We start from the raw sequence: 24118 nt of genomic DNA, 5'->3' as shown, positions 1-24118 counted from the left end.
TAACAAAAGTTTATCTCAATACTTTGTTATATACCCTTTGTTGGCAATGACAAAGGTCAAACATTTTCTGTAAGTCTTCACAAGGTTTTCACACACTGTTGCTGGTATTTTGGCCCTTTCCTCCATGCAGATCTCCTCTAGAGCAGTGATGTTTTGGGGCTGTTGCTGGGCAACACGGACTTTCAACTCCCTCCAAAGATTTTCTATGGGGTTGAGATCTAGAGACTGGCTAGGCCACTCCAGGACCTTGAAATGCTTCTTACGAAGCCACTCCTTCGTTGCCCGGGCGGTGTGTTTGGGATCATTGTCATGCTGAAAGACCCAGCCACGTTTCATCTTCAATGCCCTTGCAGATGGAAGGAGGTTTTCACTCAAAATCTCACGATACATGGCCCCATTCATTCTTTCCTTAACACGGATCAGTCGTCCTGGTCCCTTTGCAGAAAAACAGCCCCAAAGCATGATGTTTCCACCCCCATGCTTCACAGTAGGTATGGTGTCCTTTGTATGCAACTCAGCATTCTTTGTCCTCCAAACACGACGAGTTGAGTTTTTACCAAAAAGTTATATTTTGGTTTCATCTGACCATGTGACATTCTCCCAATCTTCTTCTGGATCATCCAAATGCTCTCTAGCAAACTTCAGACGGGCCTGGACATGTACTGTCTTAAGCAGGGGGGCACGTCTGTCACTGTAGGATTTGAGTCCCTGGCGGCGTAGTGTGTTACTGATGGTAGGCTTTGTTACTTTGGTCCCAGCTCTCTGCAGGTCATTCACTAGGTCCCCCCGTGTGGTTCTGGAATTTTTGCTCACCGTTCTTGTGATCATTTTGACCCCACGGGGTGAGATCTTGCGTGGAGCCCCAGATCGAGGGAGATTATCAGTGGTCTTGTATGTCTTCCATTTCCTAATAATTGCTCCCACAGTTGATTTCTTCAAACCAAGCTGCTTACCTATTGCAGATTCAGTCTTCCCAGCCTGGTGCAGGTCTACAATTTTTTGTTTCTGGTGTCCTTTGACAGCTCTTTGGTCTTGGCCATAGTGGAGTTTGGAGTGTGACTGTTTGAGGTTGTGGACAGGTGTCTTTTTATACTGATAACAAGTTCAAACAGTTGCCATTAATACAGGTAACGAGTGGAGGACAGAGGAGCCTCTTAAAGAAGAAGTTACAGGTCTGTGAGAGCCAGAAATCTTGCTTGTTTGTTATTGACCAAATACTTATTTTCCACCATAATTTGCAAATAAATTCATTAAAAATCCTACAATGTGATTTTCTGCATTTTATTTTCTCATTTTGTCTGTCATAGTTGAAGTGTACCTATGATGAAAATGACAGGCCTCTCTCATCTTTTTAAGTGGGAGAACTTGCACAATTGGTGTCTGACTAAATACTTTTTTGCCCCACTGTATATATATATATATCATACACACACACATTTTTGTAATAATGACAATTGCAACAATACTGAATGAACAATGAACACTTTTATTTTAACTTAATATAATACATAAATACACACACACGCACACAGCTCTGAAGTGACAATGATACTGAAGAATCTGCTTAGGAGACATACTCTCAACTGTTTGAATAAAACTAGAGTTTAAGTTACTTGTGATGAATGTTGAAAACAAAAACTTGAATTTTTATATGCAGGAAATCCTATTTTAATAATGGTCATGGTAAGAAATGACAACCAAAGTGCGAGTCATAATTCCCATGACACATTCTAGCAAAATCTGAAAAGCGGTTAATTTTTTAGATTCACTTAAAATAAGGCCTGTGTTTCGTGTAGGCTTACATCACCGTGCCAATTGTATAACTGTGTAGATATCCATAGGACAAGGTAACTCTGATCAATATTGGATAAATATAAGCGAAGATACATTTTTTTGTAGAGTGGATTTATGAAAATATGTTGACAAACGTTACCTTATCCTAGTGAGATTTACACGGGTATCAAAACGTCGAGGCAGTTTAAGCCTGCACGAAACACAGACCTTATTTGAAGAAGATCAAGACATTCTCTATGGAAGACATGAACGGTAAAATAACAAAGGAACCCCTTTCAAATTCAGCCGCAAGTTATTACAGGAATTATAACGCGTCGACTCTTTCTCTCTAAACCATATACCTTTGACTAATCCGGAAACTATCACCTCAAAAACAAAACGTTTATTCCGTTCCGTATTTTATCTATCGGGTGGCATCCATGAGTCTAAATATTCCTGTTACATTGCACAACCTTCAATGTTGTCATAATTACGTAAAATTCTGGCAAATTAGTTCGCAAAGAGCCAGGCGGCCCAAACTGTTGCATATACCCTGACTCTGCGTGCAATGAACGCAAGAGAAATTACACAATTTCACCTGGTTAATATTGCCTTCTAACCTGGATTTCTTTTAGCTAAATATGCAGGTTTAAAAATATATACTTGTGTTTTGATTTTAAGAAAGGAATTGATGTTTATGGTTAAGTACACATTGGAGCAATGACAGTCATTGATTGTTTTTTATAAGATAAGTTTAATGCTAGCTAGCAACTTACCTTAGCTTACTGCATTCGCGTAACAGGCAGGCTCCTCGTGGAGTGCAATGTAATCAGGTGTTAGAGCATTGGACTAGTTAACTGTAAGAATGGATCCCCCGAGCTGACACCTGAGGTTAAAAATCTGTCGTTCTGCCCCTGAACTAGGCAGAACGTTCCTAGGCCGTCATTGAAAATAAGAATGTGTTCTTAACGGACTTGCCTAGTTAAATTAAAGATTAAATAAAGGTGTAAAAAAAAAAAAAACGGCAAATCGGCGCCCAATAATACGGATTTCCGATTGTTATGAAAACTTGAAATCGGCCCCGAATTTAATCGGCCATTCCGATTAATCGGTCGACCTCTATTACAGACCCATAAGTTTAACAATGCTCATACAGTGCATTCAGTACTTCGTTGAAGCACTTTTAACAGCGATTACAGCCTCGAGTCTTTTTGGGTATGATGCTACAAGCTTGCCAGACCTGTATTTTGGGAGTTTCTCCCATTCTTCTCTGCAGGTCCTCTTAAGCTTTGTCAGGTTGGATGAGGAGCGTCACTGCACAGCTATTTTCGGGTCTCTCCAGAGATGCTCGATCGGGTTCAAGTTCGGTCTTTGGCTGGGTCACACAAGGACATTCAGAGACTTGTCCCGAAGCCACTCCTGCATTGTCTTGGCTGTCTGCTAAGGGTCGTTGTCCTGGTGGAAGGTGAACCATCACCACAGTCTGAGGTCCTGAGCGCTCTGGAGCAGGTTTTCATCGAGGATCTCTCTGCACTTTGCTCCGTTTATCTTTCCCTCGATCCTAACTGGTCTCCCAGTCCCTGCCGGTGCCAGGTTTCCTCCAGACGGGACGCTTGGCATTCAGGTCAAAGAGTTCAATCTTGGTTTCATCAGACCAGAGAATCTTGTTTCTCATGGTCAAAGTCCCTTAGGTTCCTTTTGGTAAACTTTAAGTGGGTTGCCATGTGCCTTTTACTGAGGAGTGGCTTCATTCTGGCCACTCTACCATATAAAGGCCTCATTGGTGAAGTGCTGGTTGTCCTTCTGGAAGGTTATCCCATCTCCACAGAGGAACCCTGGAGCTCTCTCAGAATGACCATTGGGTTCTTTGTCACCTCCCTGACCAAGGCCCTTCTCTCTCTATTGCTTAGTTTGGCCGGGCAGCCAGCTCTAGGAAGAGTCTTGGTGGTTCTAAACTTTTTCCATTTAAGAATGATGGAGGCCACTGTATTCTTGGGGACCTTCAATGCTGCAGAAATGTTTTAGTACCCTTCCCCAGATCTGTGCCTCGACACAATCCTGTCTCGGAGCTCTACGGACAATTCCTTTGACTTCATGGCTTAGTTTTTGCTCTGACATGCACTGTCAACTGTGGAACCTTATATAGACCGGTGTGTGCCTTTCCAAATCATGTCCAATCAATTGAATTTACCACAGGTGGACTCCCAAATTGTAGAAACATCTCAAGGATGATCAATGGAAACAGGATGCCACTGAGCTCAATTTCAAGTCTAATAGCAAAGGGTATGAATTCTTATGTAAATAAGGTATTTCTCTTATTTAAATTTTTTTAATCTGTTTTCGCTTTGTCATTATGGGGTATTATGTGTAGATTGACGATTTTTATTTATTTAATCCATTGTAGAATAAGGCTGTAACGTATCCAAATGTGGAAAAAGAGAAGGGGTTCTGAATACTTTCTGAATGCACTGTACCTGACCAATATTGAAAACTCATTGCCCCCCTTTGCTAAAGATATTTTCAGAATATTCTAAAATCTCAGGATAGAAGATTTGCATGGGGGGAAAAAACAAAATTATCGAAATAGTAAAAATAATAGATTCGACTAGATTCTTTAAACAAGTACTCAGTCATAACAGACTTTATATGGGCAAATAGAACTCATAGAATAAAAAGGAAAGTTTTACATCTTCCTAAATCAGAGGGTGGTTTTAACCTTCCAGACCTGGAATTGTATCAACTCGCCACTCAGGGACTTTACTTGTGATGTATAGTTAAAAGATTAAAGAGGAACAATGGGTACATATTGAAGATGCGCATGCTACATTCTACAGCGCAACGGGTCATGTCTTAAGTGTAAAACGAACAATGACTCAATAATCCATGCCTTCTGGGAATGCTATAAAGCCCAAAAGTTATTGGAGGAGTTAGAAAATTGCCTGTCAGAATATTACAATGTAAATTTACTTATAATCCGTCTGTCTGCATATTTCAAGACATGGCATATGAGGGTGGAGTGAGATACCCGATGGGCTGGACGATACTTTTCTCATCAATCATCTTGAGAAAACGTATACTTAACTGGAAATAAATCGTTAACCCAATGGAAATGTCAAATGCTTTATTATCTAAATGTGCGTAGGCGACGGAGAGATACAAAATGGTGCGGTTTGAAGTCATGTGGGGGAGAGTAAGCCTAGTGCTGAAGATGGGGGTGTGAGCAGGTGGGTCTGGGTGGGGATGATGTTGTGGATGTTTGTGTGCGTCTGCTTGTTGTTGCTTGTACATGGATGTTTTGGATTTTAAAAATCGTAATCATAAATCAAATCTTTCACCCCCCCCCCCCCCCCAAAAAAAGTGCAACCACATAATGTTAAGAAGGTAGCCTAGGCCTATGTTGTTACATTACAATTCTCCAATGTACCATTTCCTATCCTAATTTACATATTGTAGTACACACACCGATTCTCATTGGCCTATACACTCTCAATTAGCAAATAGCTATGCTTCCTGTGATGGGTATCTTCTCTGACGCCAAGAATAGCCTAACTCCTATTCCCGGAAAATCTTGATTTGCCTTTGTTATGTGGTGCATCAGTGAATTAACAGTGTCCACATTAGGGCTGTTCCCAACTAAAAAAAAAACTTGGTCAACCGAGAGTCGTCTGTTCTTTCGACCAATCGATTGAAATGTTTAAATGTGGGCCTCCCGAGTGGCGCAGCGGTCTAACAGACCCGGGTCAGGATCCCAGGCTGTGGCACAGCTGGCCGTGACCAGGAGACACACAATTAGTCCAGCGTTGTCTGGGTTACGGGAGGGTTTAGCCGGTCGGGATGTCCTTGTTCTATTGCACTCTAGTGACTCCTTGTGGCGGGCCAGGCACATGCATGCTGAATTCGGTCACCTGTTGGACGGTGTTTCCTCCGACACATTGGTGCAGCTGGCTTCCAGGTTAAGCGAGCAGTGTGTCAAGAAGTAGTGCAGCTTGGCAAGGTCATGTTTCAGAGGACGTATGGCTCTCGACCTTGCCCTCTCCTGAGTCTGTACGGGAGTTGCAGCGATGGGACAAGATTGTAACTGCCAATTGGATATTTTATTTTGTACCTTTTATTTAACTAGGCAAGTCAGTTAAGAACAAGTTCTTATTTTCAATGACGGCCTAGGAACTGTGGGTTAACTGCCGTGTTTTGGGGCAGAACGACAGATTTTTACCTTGTCAGCTCGGGGATTCAATCTTGCAACCTTTCGGTTACTAGTCTAACACTCTAACCACTAGGCTACCTGCCGCCCCACACGAAATTGAGGAGAAAAAAAGTACAAAATATATTTTTTTGTAAATGTGTATTTTTCCATATATATAGACACACCCTATATTTGAATAAAATCAACTATGTGTAAGCTACTGAGCTTGTCTGATGCTTTAAGCACTGCGATTAAAAATGAAGACGCACAAATTACTAAAGAGGGAGATCTGGCCTTCGCAGATTCTGCCATTACTTTCCTGAAGTTGCCGGTAATAGGCTACACCAGCGGTCGGCAGCCTTTTCAATTTGGAGTGCCAAGTTATCCTACCGTTTCTACTGATCTGCCAACCAGTTAGGATTCTCATTTGCACATTTTCATGGAACAGTTTCATTTAATTTATAATGTCTTCATATCTCAATCAATATTATGTGGTTAATCAAAATTCTATCTAAATTAAATTGATACAAATCTCAAAGTAACTTCTATTGCCATTGACAATATTTAAAAATAGCCTACATAAAGCCAACAAATTAAAAACATTGCAGACTGCAGGTAGAAAATGTCCTGATTTAAAAAATAAATATCCTATTAATCATATTTGCTATGCATGGCCTTTCTGCAATGAACTTGAAACATTGTATCAACCATTAACTTGGTCTGGCCTGAAGCTCATGCTAGCAAACTTGCAACACTGTATAAAATATTCTGGGCCCTCGAGAGTTTCCCACGCTGGTGAGCTCAGACAGACACACAACTTTTGTCATTCTCAATGGATGTAAAAACAGACTTAATTTATTTGCGGTTTAAGGCGAAGACAAAATTACTTTGAGAAGCTCCACAGTGGTGATGAGTTAAGACAATTCAAAATGGTATCAAATCCCCAAACGGGAACATTTATAGGCCTACATTTGCGCCCAGGCCAGGTAGCCTAGGCCTACTTCTTTGCGAAATCAGGTGCGTACTCAAGATTGACAGGAGCGCTCCAAACAAAAGACAATGAATAAATTGACAACTCGTAAATATAATTAAATAAACCACAACTTTTTTTCTCACAAGTGTTGTGCGCTCTGCAAACAACGTGTCCACTCCTACAATGACGGTTAGACTGTAATAGTACTATATTGAATGCATTAACAGAAATGACCGTAACCAAACAAACATTGTAATTAGTAGTACTGGTGATATTGGTGTGCCACCCACGCAGCCTCCGCAATGTATTAGTCCACTCAGACAGGCGTGTATCAGACAGGTGCCTCGTGTCATACATTCTTAAGCCACTGCTTGACTAAAGAAATCTCTGTCGACCAACAGCCTATCGACCAAACAATCGTCCAGTGGACTAAATGGGGTCAGCCCTAGTCCATATACTGCAGTACTTGGCTAGTGCAGGACAACATGGACCTAATAGGTTTCCTGATGAATGTCCTGGATGCAGAGTCCAACCTGGGTGTGTGCTACGTTTAAAGGTTTATTATCTACAGATGAATCAGAAAACAAAAGTGAAATACAAATCAATCCTCCAAGTTGATCTGTAAGTATGCCTCTCAGAATGAATGGTGTACACTAGAGCACGTCAGCTTTATATGAAATGTCTGTTGAAAGCTCCTTCTGTGCTGTGAAAGTCAAGTGAAGTATGCTGTCTGTCTTTGTTTCTCTTTCAGCGGGAGCTCTTATATTTGGCTGTACTGTGGCACTTTGCTTTCTGATAAGGGACCTCATGTTTTACGTGATTGGTGAGTGAGTTCTACTGACCGTAGCTGTTTGAAGTAGGGGATGGGTGCCTGTCAGCCAGGCCTGGAGTCTAAACTAACTTGTAGTTAAGAATTATCAGGGAGAACTTTGAACTTGTTGAAATACTAGTACATATTTGAACTTGTGATACTGTTTGTGTCCCAAGACTTTCAAGCTTTACCCATACAGTTACTGCTTATCTGCAGTTCATTAAATCAAATAGACCTGGAGGGCATTCTTTGAAGTAATATTGCATTGCAAATGGTCTCTCTACTAATGAGATATGTATGAGCCATCCTCAGTGTGCTGTGCATTTAATCACATTTAGCTCTCTGACACAATGTCTCCCCCTGTCAGGTGGAATTACTGTTTCCATCATAGCGTTTGTCTTTACCATCAAGTTCCTATGTGAGCTCGCTGCGCGGGTGGTTAGCTTCCTGCAGAATGATGACCCTGGGAGGAGGGGAGACCGCAGCATCTATGACTATGTACGGGGGAACTACCTGGACCCGCGCTCCTGCAATGTGTCATGGGATTGGAAGGACCCACAGGAAGTGGGCCAAACTATGAGCTTCTGTGTTCAGGTAAGATCCTTACCCACCTAATGGCTTGAAATCTGAAGTCTGCTTCAGTAATTTCTGGATTTTAAGAGTTTAGTTTCTGTTTGAAACTGATTAAAACACAACAACCTACATCAAGTATTAAAGAGTGTGGAGGAAGGATACATTTGGATGTAGTTTTTTTTGTTTCTGCAGATTGAAATCAGTCATTCTGTTATTTGGCTTGTTTGTTGGGTTTCTATTGGGATCATAAAGCACACAATGAATAGACTGTCGGCAGGATGGTGTTCTGGCACAAGTTGTGGTGCTAGACTTCCTGCCAGGGTTTCTCATGGTTTTCTCTGACTCTCTACCCCAGCTCTTCTATAAGAACGGCCAGCCCTTCCCTGCCCACCGGCCCGTGGGGTTAAGGGTCAACATCACCCACATAGAGCTGGCCCTAGACATCCCCGTTACCCAGGAGGTTCTGCAGGAGCCTGAGTCCAACGTGGTCAAAGTGACCTTCACTGTCCGAAAGGCCGGACGCTATGAGGTGGCCGTCAAACTGGGAGGACTCAACGTGGCCTACAGCCCCTACTACAAGATATTCCAGCCAGGTAAGGTCATGACCTTTTGGGCTGTGTAAGTAACCCATTTCAGGACAGGACTGTGCTATATTTGTAAGATTTAATACAAAGCATGGATGACATTTAAGTAAGTGATATTGATAATCATGTGCTTTTGCTCATAAAGAACATAACTTTGAAGTTGCCTAGTAGGAATGAATGAATGGCCACCCAGACCAGAAATGTTGATACCCCTTATTATAATGCCAATGTTTCTTCCAATGTTCTTTCCATTGCTTGTCCTCATAGCACGATAATAAGGCTGTTAATAGTATTCTTCATCACAATCTGGTTTGTAGTTTGGCTTTGTTTACTAAATATAGCATGATGTGATGCTGATCATGACATCAAGTTTATTTAAGACAAAATCAATATTTTTCGGGAACATTTTACTTTCATCTGGTTGTTTATTACAATGTTTGGAATGATTTAATTTGTCATCATGCTCTACAGCTTTGATCAATCAGGCTTGATACGTGTTGAAATGCTCCCTTAACATGGAAGCAACTTGAACCTTTGTGTAAATGAAAGAGAGTTGTTTTTCTCTGTTGTCTCAGGGCCATTGCTTGTATTATACTGGTAAACACTACATACTTTAATTTGAAACGTTCCTTCAATGCTCATCTGTTTCCCTTATTTTCTGTGTTCATTTCAGGGACAGTGGTCCCATCTAAAACGAAGATAGCCTACCACTTCTCCACGCTGGTCTTAGTATATGGCCAGCAGCATACCCTGCAGATTGAGCCCCGGGACGAGTATGGCAACCCCACCAGTAACTCCACCTCACTCATAGACGAGGTCAACTACAGTGTCCACGTCCACTCGGTAAGACACTTGAGACCCAATATAACAATCCTCATATAACAGCCTGAAGTCAATTGTTTCCGGATTTTAGACTGTAAAAGTGGAAACTGGGAATCCATTTTGTGTCTGCCTCCTATCAGTTGGGCACAGTGGATGACGACAGCCTGGAGGAGTACTACAGTAAGTCAGTGACGTCCAACAAGCAGCTGTGCCAGGTACTGCTGAAGATCACCCTTAGGAAGAAGGGCTGTTTTCGGGCACGCATCTCCTATAACGACCTGCCCATCAGCAATGGGGAGTTTGACATCATCGTTCTCAGTGGTGAGTAAGGGTCCTATTTTAGGGTACGATTACACAGGCCGAGGTGAAGGAAATATTTCAGCAAGTCAGCCTATCATACTCAAAATTAGATCATGTACAGTGTATATGAAGACTTTTGTTCTTTGTGTAGTAAAATCTCTTACATCGCTCCTGTGTTTCAACTGCTACTCTTCCACCTCCCCCACAGAGAATGAGAAGAACTGTGTGGAGAAGAACGTGTCAACTCCAGGGATCAGCATCTACTTTGAGGCGTACCTCTACGGCACAGGGAACTACAGTAACTACAGTAACTCCTCGTGGCAGCTCCCAGCCTCGGCTCTGATGGCCCCTCAGAGTAGACCCTCCATGGGGGACGAGGAGGTCGAGCATGACTCCCCTGTAGAAGACCAGCCAGAGAAGGTCAAGAAACCCAAAAAGGTCTACTGCTACATATCCCCAAAGGTGGGTGAAGAGGGGATAGAAAGGGAAGGCTTTTATAGAAATAGGACATAATCTACAGTTGGGTGTGTTGCAGACTTGTCATTGACTGGAAAATGTACTTTTCTGCTACACAGCAACTGTCCGTGAAGGAGTTTTACCTGAAAATTATTCCATGGCGCCTTTTTACCTTTCGAGTGTGTCCAGGGACAAAGGTAGGACAAGCAGAACTGCTCTGAAACACTGTACGATGTCCACATAATACTTTCTGACCTTTTATCAGTAGATTTAATGAGCTGGTGTGTTCACCATCCTCTGCTGTCCCTTCCAGTTCACATACTACGGCCCTGACCCCGTTCACAAGTACCTGACTCTAGTGGTGGATGATGGGATCCAGCCGCCAGTGGAGCTGAGCTGTAAAGACAGAAACATCATGGCTGCCACCTTCATCCGTTTCCTGCACAAGAATATCGGTTGGTTTCCTTTTTTAAAACTTGCATTTTCCATATATAGACACATGCTATGTATTTTAATCAAATCAACTATATTCACTGAGCTTGTCCGATGCTTTAAGCTCACTGTTTTGATTAAATAATTAAGACACCCTAATGACTAGAGGGAGTCCAACCGCACTTGATTTGATTGTGTGTAAGAAAATGACACTGTGTGACTCGCACCCTCTCCTCCCCACTACAGCGATCACCACAGAATATCAACAGTGTTAATGCCGCTGTCCGTGTTGCTAAAGCTGCAACATAATTAGAGCCATTTACATTCTCTATTCCATCAACCCTTGCTCTCTTTACATGACACATGTATGCATCGCATGCACGTGACCAATAGGGCCTGACTTATAGTACAGTGCATTCGGAAAGTATTCAGACCCCTTGACTTTTTCTACATTTTGTTACGTTACAGCCGTATTCTAAAATGTATTAAATCAATCTACACACAATACCCCATAATGACAAATCAAAAACAGGTTTTTAGAAATAAAAAAGACTGAAATATTACATTTACATAAGTATTCAGACGCTTTGTTGAAGCACCTTCGGCAGCGATTACAGCCTTGTGTCTTCTTGGTTATGACGCTACAAGCTTGGTACAACTGTATTTGGGGAGTTTCTCCCATTCTTCTCTGCAGATCCTCTCAAGCTCTGTCAGGTTGGATGGGGAGCGTTGCTGCACAGCTATTTTCAGGTCTCTCCAGAGAGATTCTGGAGAGACCTGAAAAGCTCAGGTCTCGGATTCAAGTCCGAGCTTTGGCTGGGTTACTCAAGGACATTCAGAGACTTGTCCCGAAACCACTCCTGCATCGTCTTGGCTGTGTGCTTAGGATCGTTTCCCTGTTGGAAGGTGAACCTTCACCCCAGTCTGAGGTCCTGCGCTCTCTGGAGCAGGTTTTCATCAAGGATCTCCTTTGATCCGTTCATCTTTCCCTCGATCCTGACTAGTCTCCAAGTCCTTGCCACTGACAAACATCTCCACAGCATGATGCTGCCACCACCATGCTTCACCGCAGGGATGGTGCCAGGTGTCCTCCAGACGTGATGCTTGGCATTCAGGCCAAGGAGTTTAATCTTGTTTGTCATGGTCTGAGAGTCCTTTAGGTGCCTTTTGGCAAACTAAGCGGAATGTCATGTGCCTTTTACAGAGGAGTGGCTTCCGTCTGGCCATTCTACCATAAAGGACTGATTGGTGGAGTGCTGCAGAGATGGTTGTCCTTCTGGAAAGTTATCCCATCTCCACAGAAAAATTCTGGAGCTCTGTCAGAGTGACCATCAGGTTCTTGGTCACCTCCCTGACCAAGGCCCTTCTCCTACGATTGCTCAGTTTGGCCTGGTGGCCAGCTCTAGGAATAGTATTGGTGGTTCTAAACTTCTTCCATTTAAGAATGATGGAGGCCACTGTGTTCTTGGGGACCTTCAATGCTCCAGTCATTTTTTTGGTACCCTTCCCCAGATCTGTGCCTTGACACAATCCTGTTTCGGGGCTCTTTCCAAATCATGTCCAATCAATTGAATTTACCACAGGTGAACTCCAATCAAGTTGTAGAAACATCTCAAGGATGGTCAATGGAAACAGGATGCACCTGAGCTCAATTTCGAGTCTCTTAGCAAAGGGTCTGAATTCTTATGTAAATAAGGTATTTCTGTTTTTTATTGTCTAAAAACCTGTTTTTGCTTTGTTATTATGAGGTTGTGTGTTGATCGATGAAGATTTTATTTATTTTTATCCATTGTAGAATAAAGCTGTAACGTAACAAAATGTGGAAAAAGTCGAGGATTCTGAATACTTTCCAAACGCACTGTATCATAATCACAGCAATTAATTGGTGATGAACTCTGAACACCGTAACACGTGACAGAAAAATGGATGCAGAGGACGTGACAAATAAACTCAAAACGGGGGAATGTTTTCTGATTGCTCAGGAGGTAAAGGGGAAGGCTGCTATACTAAGCCTACTAATTATAATGGCATTACTTATTATTATATTGACAATCAATAATAATAATAGTAATAATAACAATAAGGAGGGTTATTATTATAAATATAATTTTCCTGACAATTTAGAACAGTGTAAACAACACTAAATAGATTATAAATAATACCAGAGAGGCTGTTCTAACGGGAAAAAAGTCCAATGCCTTTATTACAGCATAGCAAAGATTATAAACAGCCGAATTTGTGAAATTGTTTATCCAACATGTTGTGGTTACATGAGGCTTGGTGCTCACAGAATCAGCAGGCTATTAAACAAACACTCAAACTGGCAACAGAAGCAGGATCTGTCTTATTTCTGTACATTTCTGTACATGGATGATTTATATAGCCAGGCACATTTAACAGTTAGGCTATTGATTATAGACCTAATTAAGTTGGTTTCCTCTCTCCTCACTTTTCTTAGGCAATTAAGGAAAAGGCTGTTTTCTCGTCTCCTAACTCCACTGCTGCCTCAACCGCATTGTTCTCAACACCAATATGCATGCTGATAACTTTGCTGGTCTAGGAAAAGGTGCCAATTCAACAGCGCACTGATGTTTCAGAACTGCGACCGCTATCCAACATGGGAGAAAGCGCATTTGTTATAAATAATATAATTGTTATTAGTGTTGCGCCATTGTTCTTACATAATATAACCATATACAATTTCAATAGCACATGTCTTAGAGTGATGGACTATGCCATCCCTACAGCCTCTATAATGGATTAGTCCGCTCAGACAGGTGCCAATCAGACAGGTGTCTACACCATTAACGTTTGTATTTATTTTTTGCTACTGCTCAACTAAAGAAATCTCGGTCAACCAACAGCCTACCGACCAGTCGACTAAATGGGGTCAGCCCTAGTTTCTTTCCTCTTCCAATTCAGTGTCCATGGGGAGTACATGGTTAAGATCTGTATGTTTTTTATGCCGTTGACAGGAGGCTCGGAGACGTTCCAGGACAAGGTGAGCTTCTTCCAGAGGGAGCTCAGACACATCCACTCCAAGAGACCTCGCACCAAGACCTGCCTGAAGATCACACGCCACTGCATCCTGGACTCGGTGAGTGAACCCACTGTGCAACTACTCTCCGAGCCGCAGTGAGATTAAGAACTGCTACAGCAGACTCATATGATGACAATGAGTGGAAATTGAAAATTACAAAAGAATTCTCTCCCCAGTCTCTGAAATCCACCCGGAACTTCTCCGTGTCGGACTGGAGTAAGAACTTTGAGGTGGTGTTCCAGGATGAGGAAGGTAAGATCAACACTCAACATACAGAAGATGACAGGACAGTCAGCTGGTGTTGTTTGTGGTAAGCGCTGTTGAATGACTAAGTTTGTGTGTTGTGTTGGCCCCTAGCTCTGGACTGGGGAGGGCCGCGAAGGGAGTGGTTTGAGCTCATCTGTAAGACCCTGTTTGACACCACCAATCAGCTGTTCACTCGCTTCAGTGACGACAACCAGGGCCTGGTAAGACCTCCTTTCTCACCAGCACAACTAACACAATACGGCTAGGGTCAATATTCACTGACTTTGCCAATATGATAGTGAGGTAATGTGTTTGCCTGTCTTCCCAGGTCCACCCCAATGCAGAGCGGCCGGCCCACCTGCGTCTGAAGATGTATGAGTTTGCCGGCCGCGTGGTGGGGAAGTGCCTGTACGAGTCAGCCCTGGGCGGGGCCTACAAGCAGATGGTCCGTGCTCGCTTCACCCGCTCCTTCCTAGCCCAGATCATCGGACTCAGGATGAACTACAAGGTACATCCTCCACCCCAGTCCCACAGCCGCTCAGAGGAACTGGAGTTCGACCTCACTCCCAATGTTTACCTCTATGCTTCGGCTAGTTGGTATTAGGGCTGGGCGATATGACGATATATATCGTGTGACGATAGAAAAGCGTCTTATCGTTTCATATTGTGCTCTATTGTTCATTTCGTTGTCGCAAATCACACTCTTTACGGCAATATTTTTTGCCAATTGGACAACGCTTTGAGTTCTTCCACACGTGCCGTGTCAGGTATTCAGGTATTTACCTTTTTTAGATTTTATACATTCATATTTTAGATTTTGTTTCGTGCTTCATTGAACATTTGCACAGTTTCTAAATAAAATAAATAATCAAATATGAGTAAGTACCTTTTTATTTGTTGAGTATAATTCAAAATGTAATAAGAAATAGGCCTTTACATGTGGTCATTTTATATAAACTATTTATAAATTGAATTGACAGAAAATGATCCTATATCGGGATATGAGATTTTGGCCATATCGCCCAGCCCTAGTTGGTATCAAACTGTAAGTGTTGCATTGTTCACAAGGCCATGAAAGGAGATGTGTTTATTTCATAGCTTTCCAGTTGTATGTTGTGGTGTTTATAGAACATATTAAGATCTAAACCTGCCGCTCTAAGTGGATAAGTCATCCTTATTGTTTCGCCGAGATAGAATGACGTGTTTATTTCAATTCCATTTTCCTGTGTTTTTATTTCATTTTCCACGGCAGTACTTTGAGACGGATGATCAGGAGTTCTACAAAATGAAAGTCTGTGTCATCCTAAACAATGATATCAGTGAAATGGACCTGGTGTTTGCCGAGGAGAAGTACAGCAAGTCAGGACAGCTGGAGAAGGTGATGAGGCAATCATTCTATTTGACATGACTTCCCTTATCCACCAAGTCATCTCACAGAAAAAATAAAGCAATAACTAAACAGAAGAAACCCATATGATTTCCTTGGCAGACTGCTTAGGACTCCTAAATAGAAGTGGAGTGTGTAAAAGTAGAGGTAGTGTGTAAGGTTCGGTATGTGTTGTCAGTCATGTCCTGAGCTCTGTTACTCTGTCACTGCAGGTGGTGGAGCTGATATCTGGAGGAGCTCAGATTGCTGTCAACAATGAGAACAAGATGCATTATCTGAACCTGCTGGCCCAGTACAGGCTCGCCAGTCAGGTGCGAGACGAGGTGGAGCACTTTCTCAAAGGTAAGGATACAAACGTAGATATTGTATGGCCTCTTCACATTCACCTGTGTGTCTAATCTGGAATCTCTGTAAGGGGATAGGCAACAAACTGTTTTGTGAATTGCAGGTTTGAATGAACTTGTTCCAGAGAACCTTTTGGCCATATTTGATGAGAATGAGCTGGAGGTATGCTGCATAAAATCACATTCACTGTCATACGTTCCAAGCGTACATCCCTTGTCATATATTCTAAATGTCACTCTTATGGCCCTGTAATGTCTAAATTAGAGGTCGACCGATTATGATTTTTCGATACAGATTATTGGAGGGCCAAAAAAAGCCGATACCGATTAATCGGCCGATAAAAATATATATATATATATTTGTATATTTGATAATGTATTTGTAATAATGACAATTACAACAATACTGAATGAACACTTATTTTAACTTAATATAATACATCAATAAAATCAATTTAGCCTCAAATAAATAATGAAACATGTTCAATTTGGTTTAAATAATGCAAAAACAAAGTGTTGGGGAAGAAAGTAAAAGTGCAATATGTACCATGTAAGAAAGCTAACGTTTAAGTTCCTTGCTCAGAACATGAGAACATATGAAAGCTGGTGGTTCCTTTTAACATGAGTCTTCAATATTCCCAGGTAAGAAGTTTTAGGTTGTAGTTATTATAGGAATTATAGGACAATTTCTCTCTGTGGCAAATTAGTTCGCAGCGAGCCAGGCGGCCCAAACTGTTGCATATACCCTGACTCTGCGTGCAATGAACGCAAGAGAAGTGACACAATTTCACCTGGTTAATATTGCCTGCTAACCTGGATTTCTTTTAGCTAAATATGCAGGTTTAAAAATATATACTTCTGTGTATTGATTTTACGAAAGGCATTGATGTTTATGGTTAGGTACACGTTGGAGCAACGACAGTCCTGTTTCGCGAATGCGCACCGCATCGATTATATGCAACGCAGGACACGCTAGATAAACTAGTAATATCATCAACCATGTGTAGTTAACTAGTGATTATGATTGATTGATTGATTGTTTTTTATAAGATTAGTTTAATGCTAGCTAGCAACTTACCTTGGCTTCTTACTGCATTCGCGTAACAGGCAGGCTCCTCGTGGAGTGCAATGTAAAGCAAGTGGTTAGAGCGTTGGACTAGTTAACTGTAAGGTTGCAAGATTGAATCCCCGAGCTGACAGGGTAAAAATTTGTCGTTCTGCCCCTGAACAAGGCAGTTAACCCACCGGTCCTAGGCCGTCATTGAAAATAAGAATGTGTTCTTAACTGACTTGCCTAGTTAAATAAAGGTGTAAAAAAAAAAAAGCGTCCAAATCGGTGTCCAAAAATACGGATTTCCGATTGTTATGAAAACTTGAAATCGGCCCTAATTAATCGGCCATTCCGATTAATCGATCGACCTCTAAATGTCTGTTTGTCCCTAGCTGTTGTTGTGTGGTACGGGGGATATCGATGTCCAGGACTTCAAGGCCCATGCTGTGGTCGTAGGAGGGTCTTGGCACTTCAGAGAGAAGGTGGGTGACATCACTAGGTCTGACCCATAGTACACGGTGAAAGATACTGCTTTGCTACAGCATTGATGGAGATGTGTTAAATTTGCTTGTGTTGAGCACCATGCTGACTGTGTTCTGGTGTTGTGTTGTCCTAGGTGATGAAGTGGTTCTGGGCTGTGGTGTCCAGCTTCACCCAGGAGGAGTTGGCTCGCCTGCTGCAGTTCACCACCGGCTCCTCCCAGCTGCCCCCCGGGGGCTTCAGCACCCTCTGCCCCTCCTTCCAGATCATCGCTGCTCCCACACACAGCACCCTGCCCACCGCACACACCTGGTGAGTGGACGGGCATGCACGCACCCTCACAAACACACACGCTCAGACAGACATTTACAGTATATGCACATTTACACTCACATTCGTACTTGGCTCATATGCATGTACTATGTAGTTGGTTTCAGTTCTTTACTTGAATAATGCACAGACACACTACACATCTTGTAGAATAAACACATACACAACTGTCAATTGACTCTGTGGATTCTTTTCTCTCTAGTTTTAACCAGCTGTGCCTCCCTACCTATGACTCCTATGAGGAGCTGCACAAGATGCTGAAGCTCGCCATCAGTGAGGGCAGTGAGGGCTTCGGCATGCTCTGATTGGCCTTATCCCTGGAGCTCACCCCCAGACTCTGGTCACACTGTAGTCCTGCTCATACAGCGGGGGGGGGGGGGGGGGGTACTTACAAAACCTGCGTTAACCAGGCCTCTGGTATACCCCTGTTACCCTCTCCATCAGCATTGGACAATGGACAACTTTCCTCGACTCACACAGACTACCCATGATCCTCTTTCAGTGGTAGAGGGCATTACAGGAAGCCCACAGGATGTCCCTGGGCAGTCCTCATATGTCTGCTGGCACTATGTATATGCTGTACAACGCTTGCTTTTCTAATGAAGAAAGATGAACTGGTGTAAAAAAGGCTTGGTAGTTTTCTTCTAGATGCAAGAGTTACTTAGTTTTATATGTTTGAGACAGAACGTAGCACTAGTTTAAGAGCCTCGTGAGCTTGATGTTATTTTGCTTTTTGTAATTTTGTTTTGGGAAAAAATTAGGAACATTTAAATGCAAATGCAGCCTATACAAAGTTTGGAGAAGCTGCGCACCCATAGCACTTTGGCCTTAACTGATCAGGGAAGGATATACAGTATATACATATATATATATATATATATATATGACTCTTTTACTTCAATATGTGTACATACATGTAAATAGGTTTTCATGTTATGGCAACAGTTCAGATTTTTTTGTTTTATTTTTAAAGAGAAGGGACAAGAGCTACTTGATATTTATATATTTGAGGTCACACTTTTTTGTTGGTGGGAGTTTCATATGTTACAGTTGAAGCCCAGCTGATTCATTTATGTTTTGTTATTAAAGGGATACTTCAGGGTTGTGGCAATGGGGACCTTCCCCAGAGTCAGATGAGCTTGTGGATAACATTTTTATGTCTCTGTCCAGTATGAAGGAAGTTAGAGGTAGTTTCACGATCCCTTGCTAACTAGCGTCAGCGCAATGACTGGAAGTCTATAGGTGTGGCTCGTGAAACTACCTCTAACTTCCTTCAAGTAAATAAAGGGTTAGGGCCTCATTGCCAAAATCCCAAAGTATCCCTTTAACGTTTCACATCAGCAATTGACTTCACTGTACAAAGACATGGGGTTTCAAAGGAACAAACAAAGTACTTGCCCATGTGACTGTCTGTTTTATGGACTGACTTAGGGATTTGTGTTGTTTTCACCCATACTGTTGATGGCTTTTTGTTGACGATGTTATTCGTCTTGATCCGTAACAGTTATTTTTGTTCGTTTTTTTAAACCTGCCTTATTCAAACCCTTTGCCTCTGACTTTATCTATAGGAGTGTATAGTTAAACGAAGCCTAGATTAGTAAAAGTATAACAACAGAGATATTACTATAACATGACTTTCTGTTGACTTTGCCGGGGAGATTTGAGATGTGAATATCAATTGGATTTTAACCTCGAGTTCCAGTCTCTTCAACTGTTATCTTGATATCGGTCAGGGCCTGTGCTCTTGACTGGGTTTACCTCTGGATCTCCAATTCCATCTATGCATCCACTCGCTGTCTGTGTCCGTCCGAGTGCTTGTGTGATTTTAGCTGCCTCCCTTCTGACTGTACTACCCATAGGCTGCTGTCTTTGACCTGAGCAAGGATACTGAGACAGGATACACAAGGTGAATATTTCTTACCTGTGTTTTCATTGTATTATTGACTTATTTCTACATATTTACACAGTTTTCCAATGCTCATGTACGTATAATACTGTTAAGTCAAACCATGAGCCTACGGGATGGTGTGAAATATTGGTTTATGTTCTGAACTGCATGTATTCATCTTCTATGGTCGTTTAATCTCTGCAGCGAACATTTGTACATTTGACAATATGCAGTGTATTACAGTGGGCAGCTAACCACATGTACAGGCTATTTAGGAAAGCATCATGTAGAATGCAGCATATAGCACAGTAGCCTAAAGCAGACAGACACACACACACACACACATTTTTAAGCAATACTACTGTATACTTTGACGTGTTAAAAGATCATATTCACTTGAATCATTAGCCTCACAACGCACCACAAATGCAAACCCACGGCAGGTTAAGTTGTCGTTGTTCAACCCTCCTCACATTTATCAATGTGAATCAACCACTAAGAGATTTACCACTTAAACGTCACATCACTCTTGTTGAACAGGATACACACTTCTAACAGAATAATTCAACATTATTGGGATCTTCTTTAGGGGGCTGTTTGTGTTATTGGTGCTATCCTTATGGAGGCACAAGTCAAACTGTTGACAGAAGTAGAAATACATTGTACTATAGGAATCAAGATCTGAAATATTCTTATACAAACCATGTGCATTTACAAAAGTGTAAATAGTTGAACACAGTTCAGATAAGGACATGATATGAAGATGTGTATAGAAACAGCAGTTGTGATTTAAAGTTAGTTTATATAGTGTTTCACATTCATAAGCAGGTCCAGTTTTCAGTGTTCAAGGTTCCAGTTTGACTGATTTGGAAAGCTCAGTGCTTATTGGGGTTTGGTATTGGATTTTTATCTATGTAAATATTGTTAATTAGTTGCTTATGGCTTGGAGGGGAGATTTTTTTGTGTAAAATTAAATGGCCAAACTGTTGGTCATCACTGATGAATGTCAGAGTTCCTGCTCTGCAGTCCCTTTTGTTTAATGTGATTAAAAAGTTATTATTACATTGTGTGTCAATTTGTCTATGTTTTAAGAAGGCTGAGATTTGCTGGTCACTGTTTCAGGCATCTCGAGCTAGCCACCAGCAGTCTCATACTGTGGGTATTCTCTCATGGGCGCAGGCCTTCTGGAAGACCACATTAAACCTGTGTGGACAACATATGCAGAGACACTGGTCTCAGAACAGGGAACCTTCTAGCTGTCATGAATAACGGCGAGCTATGGCATGACATCATCCTGCACATTGTGCCGCCATAAGCAAGTAAGCAAGCGTTTACTCCATTATTGTACAGCTACATACAGTGGGGAGAACAAGTATTTGATACACTGCCGCTTTTGCAGGTTTTCCTACTTACAAAGCATGTAGAAGTCTGTAATTTTTATCATAGGTACACTTCAACTGTGAGAGATGGAACCAAAAAAAAGTAATTCATTTGCATTTTATTGCATGACATAAGTATTTGATCACCTACCAACCAGTAAGAGTTCCGGCTCTCACAGACCTGTTAGTTTTTCTTTAAGAAGCCCTCATGTTCTACACTCATTACCTGTATTAACTGCACCTGTTTGAACTCGTTACCTGTATAAAAGACACCTGTCCACACACTCAATCAAACAGACTCCAACCTCTCCACAATGGCCAAGACCAGAGAGCTGTGTAAGGACAAATTTTAGACCTGCACAAGGCTGGGATGGGCTACAGGACAATAGGCAAGCAGCTTGGTGAGAAGGCAACAACTGTTGGCGCAATTATTAGAAAATGGAAGAAGTTCAAGATGACGGTCAATCACCCTCGGTCTGGGGCTCCATGCAAATCTCACCTCGTGGGGCATCAATGATCAAGTGGAGTCACACAAACAAACTAGATATGAGCTGAATTAGCAGATGAATGATGTGTCGGTGTCACACTGACAATGTCTCTCCTGTGTCAGACCTCCAGGACCTGGCGGCCCAGAACTACACGGCAGGACCTGGTCAATGACCTGAAGAGAGCTAGGACCACAGTCTCAAAGAAAACCATTAGTAACACACTACGCCGTCATGGATTACAATCCTGCAGCGCACGCAAGGTCCCCCTGCTCAAGCCAGCACATGTCCAGACCCGTCTGAAGTTTGCCAATGACCATCTGGATGATCCAGAGGAGGAATGGGAGAAGGTCATGTGGTCTGATGAGACAAAAATAGAGCTTTTTGGTCTAAACTCCACTTGCCGTGTTTGGAGGAAGAAGAAGGATGAGTACAACCCCAAGAACACCATCCCAACTGTGAAGCATGGAGGTGGAAACATCATTATTTGGGGATGCTTTTCTGCAAAGGGGACAAGACGACTGCACCGTATTGAGGGGAGGATGGATGGGGCCATGTATCGCGAGATCTTGGCCAACAACCTCCTTCCCTCAGTAAGAGCATTGAAGATGGGTCGTGGCTGGGTCTTCCAGCATGACAACGACCCGAAACACACAGCCAGGGCAACTAAGGAGTGGCTCCGTAAGAAGCATCTCAAGTTCCTGGAGTGGCCTAGCCAGTCTCCAGACCTGAACCCAATAGAAAATCTTTGGAGGGAGCTGAAAGTCCGTATTGCCCAGCGACAGCCCCGAAACCTTAAGGATCTGGAGAAGGTCTGTATGGAGGAGTGGGCCAAAATCCCTGCTGCAGTGTGTGCAAACCTGGTCAAGAACTACAGGAAACGTATGATCTCTGTAATTGCAAACAAAGGTTTCTGTACCAAATATTAAGTTCTGCTTTTCTGATGTATCAAATACGTATGTCATGCAATAAAATGCAAATTAATTACTTAAAAATCATACAATGTGATTTTCTGGATTTTTGTTTTAGATTCCGTCTCTCACAGTTGACGTGTACCTATGATAAAAAATTACAGACCTCTACATGCTTTGTATGTAGGAAAACCTGCAAAATCGGCAGTGTTTCAAATACTTGTTCTCCCCACTGTATCAATCAAGTATGCTCCTATTCAAATAATATTCACCTTCATTGCAAATACGATAGATAAAAAATGAGGGGGGAAATGATGCTGAAACAGGAAAATCAGATTTGAACAATATTCCGGTGTAATTCAGTGATCAAAGCATTGTTAACGTTGCAAATGAAGTCCGGGACCTGGATGTGTCTGACCAGTCCAAGATGGCCACCTGACTACTGACTCCAGACTTATAGGAGAACCCTGGGCCTGACCCTCTCTCTGATGGGGAGTGTGACCAATGCTGTCAGAATGATCATGTGGAGTCCATACCCCAGCTCTCTGACTGCTGAGTGTGGGGGAACTACACTCAGTGGACAAAACATTAGGAACACCTTCCTAATATTGAGTTCCATTCCCTTTTGCCCTCAGAACAGCGTCAATTGGTCAGGGCATGGACTCTACAAGGTGTCGAGAGTGTTCTACAGGGATGCTGGCCCATGTTGACTCCAATGCTTCCCACAGCTGCGTCAAGTTGAATGGATGTCCTTTGGGTGGTGGACCAGTCGTGATGCACACAGTAAACAGTTCTTGACACACTCAAACCGGTGCACCTGACACCCACTTAAATATTTTGTCTTGCCCATTCACCCTATGAATGGCACACAGTCCATGTCTCACCTGGATTTACCGGGTCAGTCTATGTCAGGGATGGGCAACTGGCTCCCCTTTTGTAGGCCTGCGGACCAATTTCACCCCAAAAATATATAGATATATTTGTATTTATTTTAGAAACTCAGTTGGAACTTACTGTTGAGAGCCAGAATAATAGAATACATATTGTGCAATTTTGAAATTTGGTTGTGCATCAGGAGTCACTCAATTAGCCCATGTCATCCCTTTTTTTTTAGATTGATGAATTAGTCTAGCGGGACAGCTTTCTAAACTTGTAATAAGTATGGTTGAATTACCGACCGAGCTATGGATGTGGTTATGCAGACCCACGAGCCTCTGCGGCCCCTCTTTAGTTCAGTTTTTTGTGGCCCCCATCAAAGTTGCCCATCCCTGGTCTATGTCATGGAAAGAGCAAAGTTTTGTACACTCTGCGTACATGACAGTGATAATTGCAGCAGCCTGGCTAGTGACTATAGAATGTGCCCTTTCACTGCAACACAGACGCACCAGCCTTTCTTGCCACAGCACAAAACTAAAGATGATTCCCATAGACAGACAAGGTCTTGTCTACAGGCGCTAAAATGGGAAGGCCTCATGTTGCATTAGCATTTCATTGAGATTACATGAAGAGCGTAACCAGATGGTGCATGACTAGCACATGCTGGGAATATCTGGAGGCCTGCTCTTCACCTGGACTGGAGCCTTCAGTAGGCTACCAGACTCTTTTCACTTTCGTCCTAATATGATTTTAGGGTGGTCTATCATTTGTGGGACTTGCATGTTTTGTTTAAT

The 24118-nt window shown here is 42.4% G+C and overlaps 1 protein-coding gene across 3 annotated transcripts in view; it reads left to right on the top strand.

Moving 5' to 3' along the window:
• Positions 1-20735, top strand: part of LOC129812877 (apoptosis-resistant E3 ubiquitin protein ligase 1-like) — a 47444-nt gene extending 26709 nt beyond the window's left edge. For all 3 annotated transcript variants that reach the window (XM_055864827.1, XM_055864829.1, XM_055864828.1), the window contains 18 exons: positions 7681-7752; positions 8108-8334; positions 8669-8906; positions 9571-9740; positions 9860-10040; positions 10228-10481; positions 10595-10672; positions 10789-10930; positions 13883-14004; positions 14124-14199; positions 14305-14414; positions 14522-14701; positions 15446-15571; positions 15793-15922; positions 16029-16087; positions 17368-17457; positions 17592-17767; positions 17988-20735. In XM_055864827.1, coding sequence (XP_055720802.1) covers positions 7681-7752; positions 8108-8334; positions 8669-8906; positions 9571-9740; positions 9860-10040; positions 10228-10481; positions 10595-10672; positions 10789-10930; positions 13883-14004; positions 14124-14199; positions 14305-14414; positions 14522-14701; positions 15446-15571; positions 15793-15922; positions 16029-16087; positions 17368-17457; positions 17592-17767; positions 17988-18090 — 2534 coding nt within the window. In that variant the 3' untranslated portion in view covers positions 18091-20735. The remainder of the gene's footprint in view (positions 1-7680; positions 7753-8107; positions 8335-8668; positions 8907-9570; positions 9741-9859; positions 10041-10227; positions 10482-10594; positions 10673-10788; positions 10931-13882; positions 14005-14123; positions 14200-14304; positions 14415-14521; positions 14702-15445; positions 15572-15792; positions 15923-16028; positions 16088-17367; positions 17458-17591; positions 17768-17987) is intronic.
• Positions 20736-24118: the final 3383 nt, after the last annotated feature.

This window comes from Salvelinus fontinalis, chromosome 16, assembly GCF_029448725.1.
Source record: "Salvelinus fontinalis isolate EN_2023a chromosome 16, ASM2944872v1, whole genome shotgun sequence".
In the NCBI taxonomy this organism is placed as follows: Eukaryota; Metazoa; Chordata; class Actinopteri; order Salmoniformes; family Salmonidae; genus Salvelinus; species Salvelinus fontinalis.
Note: the sequence above shows the minus strand (reverse complement) of the source record. Positions and strands in the feature narration are given on the sequence as shown.